This window comes from Vipera berus (genome assembly GCF_964194415.1).
Source record: "Vipera berus genome assembly, chromosome: 2".
Lineage (NCBI taxonomy): Eukaryota > Metazoa > Chordata > Lepidosauria > Squamata > Viperidae > Vipera > Vipera berus.
In genome coordinates this window covers 199,268,636-199,285,858 of record NC_138203.1, presented here as the reverse complement: position 1 = coordinate 199,285,858, position 17,223 = coordinate 199,268,636, and the positions used below count along the sequence as shown (strand labels likewise).

Below are 17,223 nucleotides of genomic sequence, written 5' to 3'. Positions count from 1 at the left end.
CTGTTTAACAGCAAGTAATCATCTTCTAAAATAATTTTCAAGTTATGATCCATTTTTTTCATAAATTATACTATAGTTTTCTTATCTAATTTAAATTTGAATAATTCCCTTAACTGGATCTCTGATCATCTCCCACCTTCATTTGTCTTCATGGCCAAACAGAATGAAATACATAGGATTTGCTTAATAGAAACTTTTCTTTAACAATTTTTGTTCAAAAGAGTTACTGGATCAGGGAATATATTGCTCTGCTGTGTATCCAGCCAAAGAAGAAGTCTATCAAGACTACCACATTACTGGGACTAGTGTTATTGAATGGCTACTCAGTAGCAGGAATCTGTAATATGCTCTTTTAGCTGGCAAGTATTGGGAAGCAGATTCTATTTAGAACTAGAGAGAATAAGGTCCCAAGCCATTTATATGTGATAATCAGCACTTTTATTTGAGCCCAAAGCCATCTACTACATGTATCCCTTGAAGTCCCACAGTATATATGTCACCCTGCTGTACTCACTACCACTACAGAAGGTACAGTAAATAGCTAATTTTGTTCTGCATAAACTGTAGCTTTCAAACCATCTTCCTAGGTGCAGGGGTAGGCAACCTTGGCTCTTTTATGATTTGTGGTCTTCAACTTCCAGAATTCCTGAGCCACCTGGCTCAGGAATTCTGGGAGTTGAAGTCCACGAGTCATAAAAGAGCCAAGGTTGCCTACCCCTACCCTAGGGCAACCCTCACAAAGTGAACTGCAGTAATCTAAATGGGAGATGACAAAGGCATGACTCACTATAATCAGATCCACCTGGTCCAAAAAAGATCACAACTAGCAAATCAGTCAAGTCTAGTAAAATCATGACCTCTACCTGCAGCTACAGCACGACCTATGAGTCCATGCAGGCAACCAAGAAGGTGATCTTGGAGATATACATTTGTTACCAAAGTAACAAGGACTGAAGCCACAACAGGGAGAAAATAGTGGAAGTGGCTCTGACAAAAACCTCCCCAATTCATAGGAGGAAGGGGTAAGTAAGTACCACACAAGCAGACTTGCAAAAGTCTGTTGTTGTTGTTATCTATCCCTATCTACCTCTATGTCTAATCTATGTTTTACACACACACACACACACACACACAGAGAGAGAGAGAGAGAGAGAGAGAGAGTCCACCAGATGCTCAGACTGAATTTATCCACCTATCGAATCCTTCCCAAGGACCTGGGATAGTCATATGCTGATGTTTGACAGTGTTACAGATATTGCTGCAGGATGTAAGCTGTTCCAAGTAAAGCTGCCTTTATTACTGTAAACTTGTCAGAGTAAAGTTTTTGTGAGATAGCTAATTAAATAAATACTCCCAATAAAAATAATTTAGTTTCTGTGGAGTTGATTTCCTGATTAAATCTTCTTGGAGGTGCTGATAGTCCAAAAGGACTTCCCAGTTGTATACCTGCTCTTGATGAGATTCATTCTAAGTCTGTTCTGTTCAATTCCGATCCTCATAGCTTCCAGGCACTCAGATCTCCACCTTATCCCTAGGCATGGCTTACAGACGTACTGCATACTATGGATGGCCCTACATACATTGGTGTATGTGGATAACTGAGATCAGTAGTCTTTTCAGACACGCTGTGTTATGGCGTGAAAACTACACAGCATCACATGTGATCTTTTATACAATTTGTTAAATGATGCAAATCAAGATATTTTAATGTTCTAAGATTTGTATACAGAGGTAGTCCTCAACTTATGACCACAATTGAGCCCAAAATGTATGCTGCTAAGTGAGAAATTTGTTACGTGAGTTTTGACCCATTTCACAACTTTTTCCCCCATGTGAATCACTGCAGTTGTTAAATTAATAACAGACATTAACTGAATCTGGTTTCTCCATTGACTTTGCTTGTCAGAAGTCGCAAAAGGTGATCACATGTCCCTGGGACACTGCAATCGTCATAAATGTGAGTCAGTTGCCAAGCATCCGAATTTTGATCACGTAACCATGGGGATGCTGCTATGGTCATAAGTGTGAAAAATGGTCATAAGTCACTTTTTCTAAGTCCTGCTATAACTTTGAACAATCACTAAATGAACTGTTGTAAGTCAAGGACTACCTGTATGTATTTGCAGACATAATCGTAGAATATTATAAAATGATCTGGTGCCCACAAATATTGCATTTCCATCCTTTGGTATATAAGCCTGCAGCGTCACTTACTGACCACATATATACAACTTTAAATATGTGACCTTTGGTTATGAATAAAGGAGGAAAAAAGAAGAGTGAAGTAGATTTCCTGATAATGAAAAATACTTTTTACTCATAGTCACACATTTGCATGGTTTGCAGAGATGAGTACAACGCTGGTATGTAATTGCTATCTTAGAAAATTCATTTCACAAAATGAAGTTTCCATCCATCAAAAATTCCTAAGCTCAACATTCAGATCTTCAACAAAACTTTCTCTTAGCTATGATAAATATTCTGTGGTTAATAACTTTGTTTCTCTAAACCCACAAAATGTTCCTTGTTTGCTTTCATACGTAGCTTAATATTTAATTTTAACTTTCTGCTTACCTATTAGCTCAAACTCTAAAAGCTATTGCAGCTGGAATACAATTAACACCTACTTACAAGATATCCTAATAACACTTGGTTGCTTCAAATTCAGAAGGGACAGGATTACAGGAGAATGTTTTGAGTGTGGTAATTGTAGAAGAGCATTAGAAGTCACCATTCAGACCATCTAGACTTTGTTGAGTACTGGAATTCAAATTAAATCAATGGAGATCTTAATTTGCATTTCCTTTAACAGACCCAGGGGCAATACAACATCTCAGGACAATTATTCCACTGGCAAACATTTTGTCAGTATTTGCCTTCTTGTAATTTCCATTACATGAAATAAATGATAGGAAGGTATAAAACCACAGAAGCAACGTCCGTCTTTTAATATGACCACAGCTATGGTTTAAATGCACTCATGCCACATCATATACGGAAGAAAAACAAACAAACATACCTGGTAATCATTGTTGAGATGTCAAGACAAATGCAGCTTCTCTAATGACTACTTCTTTTGATAAATTAAACATGCTTTTGCATGACTGGCTTCAACTACCGTGTTAACCTGCAAAGCATTCATCTTTTAGCAAAACCAAACTACCTGATGGTCAAAAACAGGTGAAGAAAGCCAATGTGATGAATTACTAAGTAAAAACGCATCAACCACAAATTGGGAGATAAAATTGTGGCCTGAAAAGGAAGTAACAGGAAAGAGAAAGATGTCAGTAAGGAGTCATTGTTACTTTTTGCTCTTTCCTGCCCCCTGCTCTCAACAAATGAAGTGTGACCAAAGCACCTGGGCCCATCACACCAAAGGACACTCTGTGAATTCTGCTTCCTTGCAAATTCCTTTACTCTATAAGCACATGCAATACTATGGCCAGCATTAATTTCTAAATGATATTCTCACATTTGTTAACATGGGGAGGGGGATACTGGAGTAGTGGCCTCAGGAATTACTCTTAGGTGCTCAGTTCAAATTTTGACAGCATTTGTACCTAGCAATGTACTTTGTGACACTAGTTAACTGTCTCAGCTAGAAATTCTGGAAGTTATAACTCTGTACAAGTGGAAGGTAAAAAATTAGTGAAAAGTGTGTGTTGTGTACTGGGTTCTTTGCAGCAAGCAGGAGACAAGGCGAGAGAGTTCAGGCAGGAACATGCTTTATTGAATGCAGGAACTGAACTGTTAACCAGAGTTTCTACACAGCTATTTATACTGCTGGTCACTAGGCAGCGGCCAATAGGTTTGAAGAGCCTATTGCCGCCCTAGAGCCAACCAATGGTGGTCCTGGAGACTGTTTGTCTGAGGAGCCAGTTACGCAACTCTATTTACATCTGAGGTAAAATATAAAAGCGAACAAAAAAAAATCAAGAGAGGCTGTCTAAAGAACTGATGATGGCTACAACTTTCATCAATCACCCAACATTGTTCATGTTGGCTAGGGATGATGGTTATTATTATCTGACATATATGATAGTTTGAGTTTGGAGAAGGCAAAAAAATAGTTCTGGGAAGAAAAAGATGAAACCTCTTTTGTCAAGAACAATTCCATGGTTATAATATTACATTGGTTTGCTATGACTTTGTTTTGAAATATTAGATACTAGCAATAGCAATAGCACTTAGACTTATATACCGTCCCATAGTGCTTTATAGTACCCTCTGGGCAGTTTACAATGTCAGCATGTTGCCCCCAACAATCTGGGTCCTTATTTTACCAACTTCAGAAGGATGGAACACTCAGTCCACCTTGCGCCCTGTCAGGATGAAACTCCCGACTGTGGGCAGAGTCAGACTGCAATACTGCATTCTAACCACTGCACCCCAGTCTGCCCCCATTTTTAAGATCAGTTAAGACCATCTCTCTCTCTCTCTCTCTCTCTCTCTCACACACACACACACACACACACACACACACACACACACACACTACCTTGATGGTACATAAACAATGAAAATCAGCTAGGTGCAGTGTATAGAAGCACTCCTTAAACTATTGATATAATTTGGAATATGGTGGACTGTGCATTTAAAAGGTCTGTGTAGTGTGCAACTTTATCTTGAAAAATGTATTATGGAGTTGAAAAAGTTTCAAGAAAAGGCAACCAAATCGTTCAAGAAGTATCTTTCTTATTGTGAAAGTAACATTCCTGGGACTCTTTAGTTGAAGAAAAAGAGCCACCAGGCAGTTAAGAGGGCTGAATGAAAAGTAATGCCTCCAATGTTATAAATCAGGGCTTTTCAACCTTTTCACCCATTGTACCACTTTTTAGGATATGGTAACATCCGAGTACCGCCAGTCTCCTAGCAAGGAGTCAAAAACTTGATGACCCAAAAAAAAGGAAAAAAGTGATGAAGTACAGGTAGTCCTTGACTTACAACAGTTCGCTTAGTGACTGTTCGAAGTTACAATGGCACTGAAAAAAATGCCCCCTAAGCCACAGCCGAGCAAGACACCTGCCTGCCCGCCCGGCGGCACTCTTCCTCCTGTCCAAGGTTTTCATTGTTGTGAGCATTTCTGTTGAGGATTGGCAGCAGGGGTGGGGTGGGGGGGGTGTTTGGTTTTTATTCCTCCCCCCATCTGCTGGGTAGTTGCAGCAGGTTTTGGTCACTTCACATGACCCTGGGACACTGTGACCGTCATAAATATGAATCAATTGCCAAGCATTTGAATGTAAATCACAAGACTGTGGAGATGCTGCAACATTCCAGCTGATCGGCGCTTCTTCTGGGCGCAGCAGAAGCACCAGGATCAGCGCCGAGCTCCAGCTGGAGCCTGGCACTGATCCTGGCACTTCCACTGAGCCCTGACAGCCCCAAAGAAGCGCTGATCGTGGCGCTTCTGCTGAGCCTTGACAGCTCCAGCCGTCTCTTGCTCAGGCTTGTGTGGTGCTGTCACCGGTTCAGCTCATTCCCCTCCCCTGCTACCACTTTTCTAGGATGATCACGTACCACCGGCCAGGTGCCAATGTATCACAGGTGGTACCCGTACCACTGGTCGAAAAGCCCTGTTATAAATTACCAATGGATGGTAGTACTGGCCTGTTAGAAATACTGATATATTTCACTTAGTGAGAAGTTGTTTTGAGAAAAGTTTTTGTTGCTATCGTTTATGAAATTGAAGCTAACAGTGTCCTTGGCAATGCACTTTTGACTGCTGAAAGGGTCTTGCCAACAGAAATGAATATAGGTTGATTATGTGATTATTGTATTTATGTGAGTATTGTGCATTGTCAAAACTGTAAAGATAAACTGTGATTTCTGCCATAAAGAAGGAAGTGGAGGATCTTAGAGAGTAACCAAGGAATTTTAAGTGATAAAAGTGAAGAAGTGATTTAAGAGAAATCAGCAGATCATTCAAAGAGAAATTACTGCCAAGCTTAGCATTTTACAGGAACACATTTTTAATCATCTTTAATATTGGAATATTGTGCAATATGACGTTTTTGCATGCTGACAGCAGAGATGAAAATTTAAAAGATTTGAAATTTGCAAGCAGTTGTTATCATGCTACAAAAATGAAAGTGAGGCCTTTCTTCATTAAACCAGAACAGCAGATAAAACATGGATTCATCATTATGACCCAGAAAAAAAGCATTAATCCATGAAACCTCATCATAGAGATTCACCTGCAAAACGAAAATGAAAATCCAGGTTCTAATAGGAAAACTCATTTTGCAGGTTAGGGGATACAGATGGTATTATTTACATAGGTTTCCTTGAACCTGGCACCACTTAAATTCAGTGTTATATTGCAATACCCAAAACTTTGAAACAATTTTTAAGCTGAATTCAGAAACACAAGAAGGAAATTTTGCTGCAATGTGACAATAATGGGCCTTGTATAGTATTTTGTAAACAGTCCAAAAGGCAATTTCAAAGTTGGATTTCATTATCTTACTCTACCTACCAAAAAGATCAGACTTGATGCCACCATTTCCCCAGACTGAAGGAAGATCTTAACGGGTATCTATTTGACTTAAATGATGTATGGGAAAGGTTGGTTAGGACCTCGTTGACGAGGCAAACTACAAAGGTTTTTTCCTGATGGTTGCCCATTGTTGACAGAGGTGTATGCTAAACTGTGATGATTACGTGGAGAAATAACAAAAAGAATTCTTGTCAAGGATTTTTCTGTTTCACTTATTAAAATATTCCTGTTTAAACTAGTTATGGAGATGAAAGCATCATTTTTCTGTCAAGATTACAAGATTTTAATCACAAGAATTGTAAACATTTATATAAAATGTAGCATAAATAAATAAAATTTCCAGAATCTTGATTCAGAATAGAGCATTAAAATAGGAAAAAAGGGCCCAGTGGATTAAGGATATTCAGAAGCATACTTCATAATACCAACTTTCAGCTTTTATGAAAGATTAACACAACTCCTTCAACCTACTGTTACCTGGATGCATTGGGTCTACCAATTTAGAATTTCCAACTCTCCAGACCTTTGAGAATTGGACATGGCTAAAGAGCATGTGGTAAGGGGAGCGATCCAGACTTGTGGGTGGCTGAGTAGTAATTACTTGTCATGGCTCCATTGAATCCTGGTTCAGAGGAGTTGGAACTGGGACCATCTGATGGGGAGGGCATGATCCTCTCCAAACAAGTGGAGAGTCCAGGGGCTGAGAATGAGGCATTCTCAGAGTTGTCTGGCAATGGTGGAGGCAGCTGACATGGTGGAGAGCTGCCTGCAGGAGCAGAGCAGCTGTAGAGAATCAGCAGAGATGACAGGCTCCAGACCAGCTCCAACAAGGAACAGCTCCCTTCCCCATCAGACTTGTGGATGAGGGGAGCAGAGCAGAGAGAGGAACAGAGGAGGTTGGGGAAGGTGTGTTTGTCAGGAACACCTGCTCATTTTGATGTGCTCCTTCCCGGTTTCCCTGGATCCTCTTCCTTGAACCCCAGACTATGTTTTTGGACTCTGTACTCTTACAGATTTGGACTTGGGTCTCAGACTTTGCACTCTTGGGCTGTGTTTTGATTGCTGGAACTCTGGAATTATTGGTATTGTTACTTCCTTCTTGCCTCATGGGTTGGCTGGGACTTAGTTTTTGAATGCAGACTGAAGAAAAACTGAGAGCTGGGGTGGAGTTTCACTGGCACTGGGTTGTTTGTCACTGCAATTAGTGAGCAATAAATAAAACCTACTTAACCTCTATCTTGCCAGCATGACTTGGATCAGAACACTACTAATGAGAATGCTGAAATGGAGCTTCAGGTTTCAGAGACAAAAGTATACACCAACAGTTTAATGCACATTCTTGTTGTGATTCCTTGCCAGCCAGTGGATCTGGCAGCTGAGTCTGAGGAATCAGATGAGGAGGAGGGGCTTGGAGTGACATTAGAGTCAGAGGAAGACTCTGAGGAGCTCCAAGATTTACAGTCGGACGAGGAGCCTGGCCCCTCTACTCGTGCTCAGGCTGAGACACAGCTGTGCTGGGAGCCTGAGCTGGACAGTGTTGAAGAACAGCTAGGAAAAATCCCAGATGCATGAATGCACAGGCAAGAGAAGTGAGCAGGACAGAGGAATGCAATGAGGTGGATCGAAAGGCAAAGGAGAAGGCATTAGGAAGCCATGCCTTGGCTGAATTATAAAAGGGAAGGTGTGGGAGGTGCTGGTTGCCAAAGGCAACCATTCGTGTTGAGGATTGAGTTTCTGTGGACTGTGTTTGTTTGCCTTAGACATTGACTCAAGTCTGTGAGAATAAAAGGGGTTGGTTTTTTCTTGTGGTTCCTGTCTGTTTCTTGGAAGAGGGATTTCTCCTTGTGAGCATAACAAGGACTCACATAGGCTGGGACAGAACAATTCTGCTCTGAGAATTTTCCTCATTTCATTTTAAAGATGCAGCTCTGTGAGGAACAAATGGAAAAGCATTATTCAGACAAAGACAGATGCCAGTTTGGTGCAGTGATGGAAGTGCTGACCTAGACACCAGGAGATTGTGAAATCTAGTGTTGCCTTAGGCATGAAAGCCAGTTGGATGACTTTGAGCCAGTCATTCTTTCTTGTTATGGGAAAAATAGGAGAAGGAAGGAATATGTTCGCCACCTTGAGATATTTATAAAAATAATAAAGGCAGGATATAAATAAAATAAAATTCTTCCATAGGATCTCCATTAAAACCCATCTTTTCTGAAGTGCAAACCCTAAAATGACATCTTCATTATTTCCACAGTCCTACTATTCTGTGGTTTTCCAGGATGGCAATCACAGCAATCTCCTGCCTATTACTGTAAGTAGTGCATTTTCTTGATCACTGAGATTAAATGTTCCATTTCTCAATGTTAGAAGTTCAGTTACTCTTCAGTTTATATACTATAATCTGATTTACACTACTCATTTAGGCAGGAATGAGTCAACAGCTCTCTTTCACAGTTCTTACTGCGAGTGAACATCAGCTGAAAATGCTGGGGACCAAAACTGCCTGCAAAGAAAAATATAATTCCATTTGCGTGGTATTAGGTGGCAAAGACCACAAGATATTAAACAACTTCCCCTCTGTAGATGTTTTTCCAAAAGAAAAACCTTTGGAAATTTTAATTTAGTTCTCCTATTGTTTATTTCTGCAAATAAGAAAGAGATGTCAGAACAACTTTCAGGATTCTGTCAGACTCTGAATTTGACATCAGTTATAAAATTTCTTCATAGAGAAATTGAGAGAATGGTTACCCAAGTATTTTGGATAATGGACAAAATAAATGTTTAAACAGTATTTTTAAGGAAGGGGGAAGGAGATAATAACTCTCCACTAGCATCTATCATGACAAAAGTCATCACAAAATATATGATTGCTAAGTGAAGGAAAGTTAAGTATAAATGATTGCTTTGCATATTTTCTGCCTACTAGTTTCTGTCACCTCTGTATTTATAGGTCTATTATATCTCAACTGCAAAATTTGGTCGTTTTTTGTAACCAAGATATGGCAGCACTTAGTAGTAGAATAATAGTAGTTGTAGAATAACTTTATTTTTCACTTAATTTTTTGTAATATAAATGGAAAAGGATTTTAAATAGTGTAATGCAGACATGTCAAACACAAGGCCCGGGGGCCGGATCCGGCCCACAAAGTGGTTTCATGTGGCCCGCGAAGCCATCCTGGAAACAGTGAGGGAACGGCTCCCACTGCCTTGGCCCTGGCCCAGTGACCCTCCTCCTGCCAGAGACCCTCAGATCTGTCCCACTCCTGCCCAAGGCCCCCATAGGCAAATGATGTGGAGCTGGCCACGCCCACCCAGTAGGCCGTACGCTCTAGCCATGCCCATCCAGTAGGCCACGCCCACCCTGGCCATACCCACCCGGCCCCTTGAGGGCAACCGCAATGCTGATGCGGCCCTCAATGAAATTGAGTTTGACACCCCTGGTGTAATGGGAACCAGATGTCTGCTTAGTCTTGACTGTTCAAAAGCTTTATGCTATATCGGTCCACATTTTTATCTCACTGTAACTGGTCAGAATCCCTTTGGCAATTACTCAAGAGAAAAATAGAAGGCAAAGTATTTTTGTGTTGCAGAGCATAACCCAAGGGAATAAGGCATTGCTGTTTCAGATTCTGCATTCTGAGCAGAAGACTGCTTGTTCAGGTGGATACACAAAGCTGCCACAGATTGAATCAGAATAGTGACTAAGTCTGGTTTTTATGGGCTCTTAATACTCTTTGAGCATTGTTTCTTTTCACAATTTTCTCTTTTTCTTTCTTTTCTTTTTTTCTCTTTCTTTTTACCTCCCTCCCTTTCTTTTTCTCCCTCCCTCTTCTTTCTTTCTTTCTTTCTTTCTTTTTCTTTCTTTCTTTCTTTCTTTCTTTCTTTTTCTTTTTCTTTCTTTCTTTCTTTCTTTCTTTCTTTCTTTCTTTCTCTTTCTTTCTTTCTTTCTTTCTTTCTTTCTTTCTTTCTTTCTTTCTTTCTTTCTTTCTTTCTTTCTTCCTTCCTTCCTTCCTTCCTTTCTCTTTTTTTCTGCCACAGATTGAATCAGAATACTGACTGGTATAGTCTGGTTCTTTTTTTTATTAAAAAGTTTTACAATACATTTTATCTTTAACAAACCAAAAAAAGAAAAAAAACCCTCCCAACCTCCCCCTCCCCTCCCACCCTCTTCCCCCTCCCCAGCCCTCCCCAACCCCTCCCTCCCTTCCCCCCCCCCCCCCCCGCTTCCCAGAGCAAAATACAGGGTATAAAAATACAAACAATCATAATCTAGCTTACGCAAACAATCCTAAACTATTTAAACTACCGAACTTTAACTCATATAAAAAAACTCCAAACACATATATATAGTCTGGTTCTTATGGGCTCTTTATTCTGAGCATTGTTTCTTTTCACAATTTTCTCTTTTTCTTTCTTTTCTTTTTTTCTTTCTTTTTTTTACCCCCCTCCCTTTCTTTCTTTTTTCCTCCCTCCCTCCCTCCCTCCCTTTCTTTCTTTTCTTTCTTCTATCTTTCTCCCTCCCTCCCTCCTTTCTTTTTTTCTCTTTTCTCTTTCTTCCATCCATCCATCCATCCATCCATCCATCCATCCATCCATCCATCCAACCCTAATCAGAGTAGATGTTGAATATGTAATAATTGTGGCTGGGTGTTGGAAGATAGAATCATACTTTCTACAGGGCCTCCTGTCCCATTGCCAAACATGCAGTCTACCTCACTAGAGGTGGATATTTAGCCTACTGTTTCAAATAGCAAAAAAAATGGGATTGGTGCTTTTAGCTACAAGTGTAGCCTATTTTTGTTTTTATTATATAACTTACCTAGTTATGTCTTCCTCCCAGATTTTCATCAGAAAGCTGGCCCTAAGCCTTTTACAATGGTGTGGGTAACATGCAATTTAGTATGAACGTTTGTCTTGTCTAAATTTGTTTTGGAAACCTTTATCAAGCATTGGGCATGAAAGATTTCCATTTTATAGTTCAACATGAAACAACTTTGTTTAAAGACAAAAGGAGGGAGGTAGTGGCTTCTAACTCACCCCAAAATGTAGATCTACATTTCTCTAAGAAGGATCACCTGACCTTTATAGAATCCAAGAGTTGAACCAAAATGTTGACTGTACTTCAAACTTTTTAGAGTCCAAAACAACTTTGCACAAGTTTTTCTCATTTTGAGAATTTGTATCTCATTTTGATTTAAAATTGGCACTCATGTGTACCAATGCAATAAATGATTCTCTAAATACATAATAGTATTAAACATCCAAGAAAACGTCAACCAACATTAAAAAGTGGGATTTTCCTGGAATTCTTTTTTAAAAAACTCATTGAGAATAAGGAAATTTTTTCAGCAGGACAGATTTAATCATCTTATGAAGCAACAGCAATCTCTTCACAAGTCAAGACTTTCTGAGAAGGAAATAAAAAAAACTGCAGTTTGATGTCTGTCCTACTTTTTGACAGAAAATTGAGGCTAGACGTGGTAGTCTTCATGAAGACTCTACATACAGGTGCTGCAAATTCATAGCGAGTCCGATCCCTATGCCCTAAGCTTTGTTTTTCTCTTCCAAGCGCTGTTTCATTCCTTAGCTTGTTTATGGTCTAAATGAGGAAAACATGTCCTTGCTCCTTTTCTAAGCCTCCCACCCATATTGTAACTCAGATCTAGCACTTCCCCAAAACAGTGCACTGTGCAAACACCATCATGTGGAAATAAGTTCCATCTCTATGTAATAAGCTCATTATTTCTGCCAGTGAGGAAATTGCGTAAAATCAAAATAATATTTGAAGCAAGGCAGTCTCTGATCGTATCTTCATGCAACATTTTTTTTATCTAGTAATCATCCCACTTACTCTAAAGGATGTGAAAATCAATCTAACAGCTCTAGTTACAGATATTAACAGATCTACCCTCAACCCAGAGTTTTATGAATCAGCCACATCAAAACAAATATTTTTAAGTGGGATACAAGAACGTTATGATCAGACAAGCTAAAGCATTTAAGCTTACTATGTTGTTATTCTTTTTTTTTAAGCCAGAGTTTTTATCATTCTCAGACTACAGTTCATGATGCCTTTTTGAGCAACTCTCTTGTTCTGCCTGGATTCCACCACACAGCTGTTGTTAGAATGGGTGAGCAATAGAATAACAGAGTTGGAAGGGACCTTGGAGGTCTTCTAATCCAACCCCCTGCTCAGGCAGGAAACCCTATACCATTTTAGACAAATGGTTGTCCAATCTCTTCTTAAAAACTTCCAGTGTTGGAGCATTCACAGCTTCTGGAGGCAGGTTGTTCCACTGATTAATTGTTCTGTCAGGAAATTTCTCCTTAGTTCTAGGTTGCTTCTTTCCTTGATTAGTTTCTGTCACTAATTGTCCTGCTTTCAGGTGCTTTGGAGAATAGCTTGACTCCCTCTCCTTTGTAGCAACCCCTGAGATACTGGAACACTGCTATCATATCACCCCTAGTCCTTCTCTGCATTAAACTAAAGGTAAAGGTAAAGGTTCCCCCGCACATGCGTGCTAGTCGTTTCCGACTCTAGGGGCCGGTGCTCATCTCCGTTTCAAAGCCGAAGAGGCAGCGCTTGTCCAAGGACGTCTCCGTGGTCATGTGGCCGGCATGACTAGACGCCAAAGGCACACGGAACGCTGTTACCTTCCCACCGTAGTGGTCCCTATTTTTCTACTTGCATTTTTACGTGCTTTCGAACTGCTAGGTTGGCAGAAGGTGGGACGAGTAACAGGCGCTCACTCTGTTACGCGGCACTTGGGATTCGACCCGCCAAACTGCCGACCTTCTGATCGACAAGCTCAGCGTCCTAACCCACTGAGCCACCACGTTAAACTAGACATACCCAATTCCAGCAACTGTTCTTTATATGTTTTAGCCTCCGGTCCTCTAATCATCTTTGTTGCTCTTCTCTGTACTCTTTCTTGAGTCTCAACATCTTTTCTACATCGCGGTGACCAAAATTGGATGCAGTATTTCAAGTGTGGCCTTACCAAGGCGTTATAAAGTGGTATTAACACTTCACATGATTGTGAGTGCGGGATACAGACATCATGCTCTCTTTCAGTAGCCTTTAGGCTCTCAGCAGTGGCTCCCAAGTGCTACCCACACAGATCTGGCCAAGATGGAGGCTTTTCTTCTCTAGCACCAACTTTTGCAAGGATGACTTCATGCTGCGTCCTGGTGCTGAGCTGGCACACTCACTCCAGCGCTGCATCTCCTGTACTTCATGTATGAGTACGACACTCCCCAGGGCTGTTGCAAAAACCACTGATAAGAGCACAAAGTTGTCAAAGGAGTCTCGTCTTGAAAGCTTAGCTTGCAGATGGAAGATTCCCAACTGACTTGCCCAGTTTCATGGGAAAGGGAGGGGCGGTGGGTGTGGGTGTCAAATAAATGCATTTATTATTTCAGGGGTCATGGCTCAAGGACGACTGAGGAAAGCAGTTTCTCCAGAAAAGCATTTTGTATGAATCTAGAGAATGATAACTTTCTTCAATAAATCACAGATAAGCAGCCGCTTGTCTTAATGGGTGTGTCCCAACCCTTTCAATATAAACAGACACCCACCCACTGACTGGCATTATTTGTAACAGAACATTGCATGGGCTTGTTTTTGAATTTATAATCATTTAGCAGATGATTAACTCAGAGACCATCCACCAGCCCTGTATGCATGTTATGAATAGGGATACTGAGAATTCCCCCAACTAGCAATGCAAAGAAAGAAGCTAGTATTTCTCAGGGATGGATCTTACCCCTAGAATAGCCTTTCTCTACAGATCTGCCTCTCTCAGGAAAGTTACACTGGCTGGAACAGATGGGTGCTGGGTGTGCAAGATCACGTGGACTGCCATACGTATTGCTTATCAAGATATTATTTAGATAAGACTTTCTACATTGTCAAAAAGTTATGTTTGTCATAGTTAAAAATGTAGTAACACACATCTACATAAAGTCTTGACTGTCTCCAAAAGAAAGTTTAATAACTTTTGTATTCTCTTTTCTCAAGTGCTCCAAGTATTTTCTAAGAATTAAGCAGTACAGCATAGTGGAATTGCCAGCTAATCATTTTTTTAGCAATCATTTGAACCATTGTACACTTTAGATGTTCTAATTTTCCCCATGAAGGCATTTCAAAAGTCCATGACTTGAACATGTGGTATGGATCCAAACCAAGTTCATTTTATGGTTTGTTTGCCTTAAGCTGCACGCCCACTGCAGTCACAGCAAAGACATTATTTCATATGCTTTTGCATTTTTTTATTTTTTTAAAAAACAGCTGTAACACAATGGAATTCTGTAGACAGCCAGATACCACAAACTTGGTTGATTCATCCTATAATCTTCCAGAGAAAGAGAGTTCTTTACAGAGAATTCATTACCGATTAGATAAAATGTCTGCATGACTGAAAGGATGGTTGGATTAGTGATCCGTGGCCTTATAAGCGTCTTTTCCCATTCACTAGGGGTATTTTTTATATTTGTTTTGGCAATGGCAAGATTAAAGAAATGATACCATCATGACATCAGGCAAGTGAGTGGGACCACTATTGTTCTGGATGTTTAAAGTGTCTGTGTTTTGGTTCTGTTTAGCACTTAGCAAAGGGACATATTGAAAGCCACCCTGTGACTCATGGACTACAGTGGCTCCTATCTACCTTCCTCAGAAGGAAATCTCTGCCCTAAATACCTGGCCTGAAGCTCCTCCCTTTCCCAGCCTTTGCTTCAGAGAGAACAGCATTTTAGTTGGGGAGAGGAATTTGCTAGGTTCTCTCTTACCTTGCCTTGTTGTGTTATTTTTCCCCTCCACTATGAAATACAGTTCTCATGATTGAATTTTTGTGTCTACCTCCACAGGGGTAGCCACAGGGGGGAAACCAACAAATATACACGATACACCTCCCACAGCACATGATTTGAAGCCTGCTGACATGTTGCTGTGCACATTCATCAGAAGCCACGATTTTCAAGTTGTTCCTCTAAATGAGATTTCTTCTTCCCAATTCTGTAGCAAATGATATCTGTTAACTATTATGGTGCCCACGTCACCTTGGCTTCCTCTTCCCCACTTATAGCTAGTGATATGGCAGTGATCAAATGGCAAAATCCCAACCGTTGCCACAGATTAAATACACACGATACACGTGGCCTCTTTTTAAAAAGTTTAATGGATGTTGTACTTCCTAGAAAATACAGTAACATTTTCAAAATATACATTTTGAAAAAAAATGTTCCATGGCCAATCTGTAACATATCACATTGCTGGATGTTGCAGAAACTGAAGGGAGAAGGAAAATGACAGTAACCATGTATAAGTACATAGCACCAACTGTCCAAAGAGCTGTCTTCTTTTCTTGTGAGATGTTGCCTTTCTTCAATAAATAATGCTGTCATTTTCAAAGTAGAAGTCATTTCTTAGAAATGAACTGAACAATATAGAAGGCTGACAGCAGAGAAGGAAAATATGGTTGGTTTCAGTCCACTTCTGTTGTACCACATGGTCTTAAAAATTCATTTCCTCTCTCATGAAACCATTTGTTTGATACTGTTAAAAAACAGGATTGTTACATTTATTCATTTATATAAAAATATTTGCCTTCTTTCATACTAAGCATCTTCAGCCACTGTATGACTCTAAAATACTTTAAATTATATAAAATGATAAATGTAATCCATATAACAATAAAAATGTGGCCAGCAGTTATGCAAAGGTATCAGTGCATACTGTATAAGATTAATAAAAGCAGCAAACCTAACTGCAATTTTCCTGCATCACATTTTAGAGAATAGTTTTATTTGATGACATACAGACATATAACTCACACATAACATTGACGATAGTACTCCAGTCTGTTCTAAATCTAGTTTTTGTATGTAGATTCAGATGAATGGACATCTAACCTTTGGCCATTATACTCATATGATGTACTTGTGGGTGTGACTCCTTGGAAGGTAGCTTGATGTACCTATCTGCCCCTTCATGTTGAATCCTTGAGTAGTTGTGCACAAGTGATTTGTAGCTAAGAGCTTTATTTGACCTTATTTTGTCCATTTTCTTCACCTCCCAAGATGCAGAAGGAAAAAATTATTTCTTTTAGTCCCACTCAGTTTATGAATGGTAAGAAAGGTTTCTAAATGGGCTCTGTGGCTACAGAACAGCTTTCCCCAACTTGGATACCTACGGATGTGTGAATTTCCAGAATTCTCAGCAATTGCGCATCTGGAGAACACTCGGTTTGAGGAAAACTCCCCTAGAGCTGATGCAAGTGAGAGTGTTTAATATCTAATATTACCTTACATAAGCAGAAAGGTAGATGATCATGAGACTCCTACAAAAATTGAGTTTTAGAATCACCCTTAGTTCACTCTGGCATTATTACATACAAGCCTTCCTGACATCCTTCTCCCCTAGCCATCATTGCTCCATGATGATTACTCCGATAGGCACTTTATGGCCCTACAACATGCATATAGGTTTTCTTATGGCCAGTGGCTGCACTGAACACAAAATTCCCACTGAGAGGAACTTCAATGGGCCTCGATAGATGAGAACTAATAGGATTGCTCATACAGGGAGTATTCCATATTAAATGCTACCTGAATGATGCTAAAAACAACTACATGGAACTCTGAATGTTCAAATGTTCTGCTTTTTAAAATTTCATTGAAATGCTACGTTCTTCCTAGTTAGCACTCGCATCTTGTCATTATTATAG

The 17,223-nt window shown here is 39.9% G+C and overlaps 1 protein-coding gene across 9 annotated transcripts in view; it reads right to left on the bottom strand.

The window, feature by feature from the left end:
• Positions 1 to 15,661: 15,661 nt before the first annotated feature.
• Positions 15,662 to 17,223, bottom strand: part of P4HA2 (prolyl 4-hydroxylase subunit alpha 2) — a 291,582-nt gene continuing 290,020 nt past the window's right edge. For all 9 annotated transcript variants that reach the window (XM_081316754.1, XM_081316757.1, XM_081316758.1 and 6 more), the window contains one exon: positions 15,662 to 16,052. In XM_081316754.1, the coding sequence (XP_081172880.1) occupies positions 15,982 to 16,052 (71 nt within the window). In that variant the 3' untranslated portion in view covers positions 15,662 to 15,981. The remainder of the gene's footprint in view (positions 16,053 to 17,223) is intronic.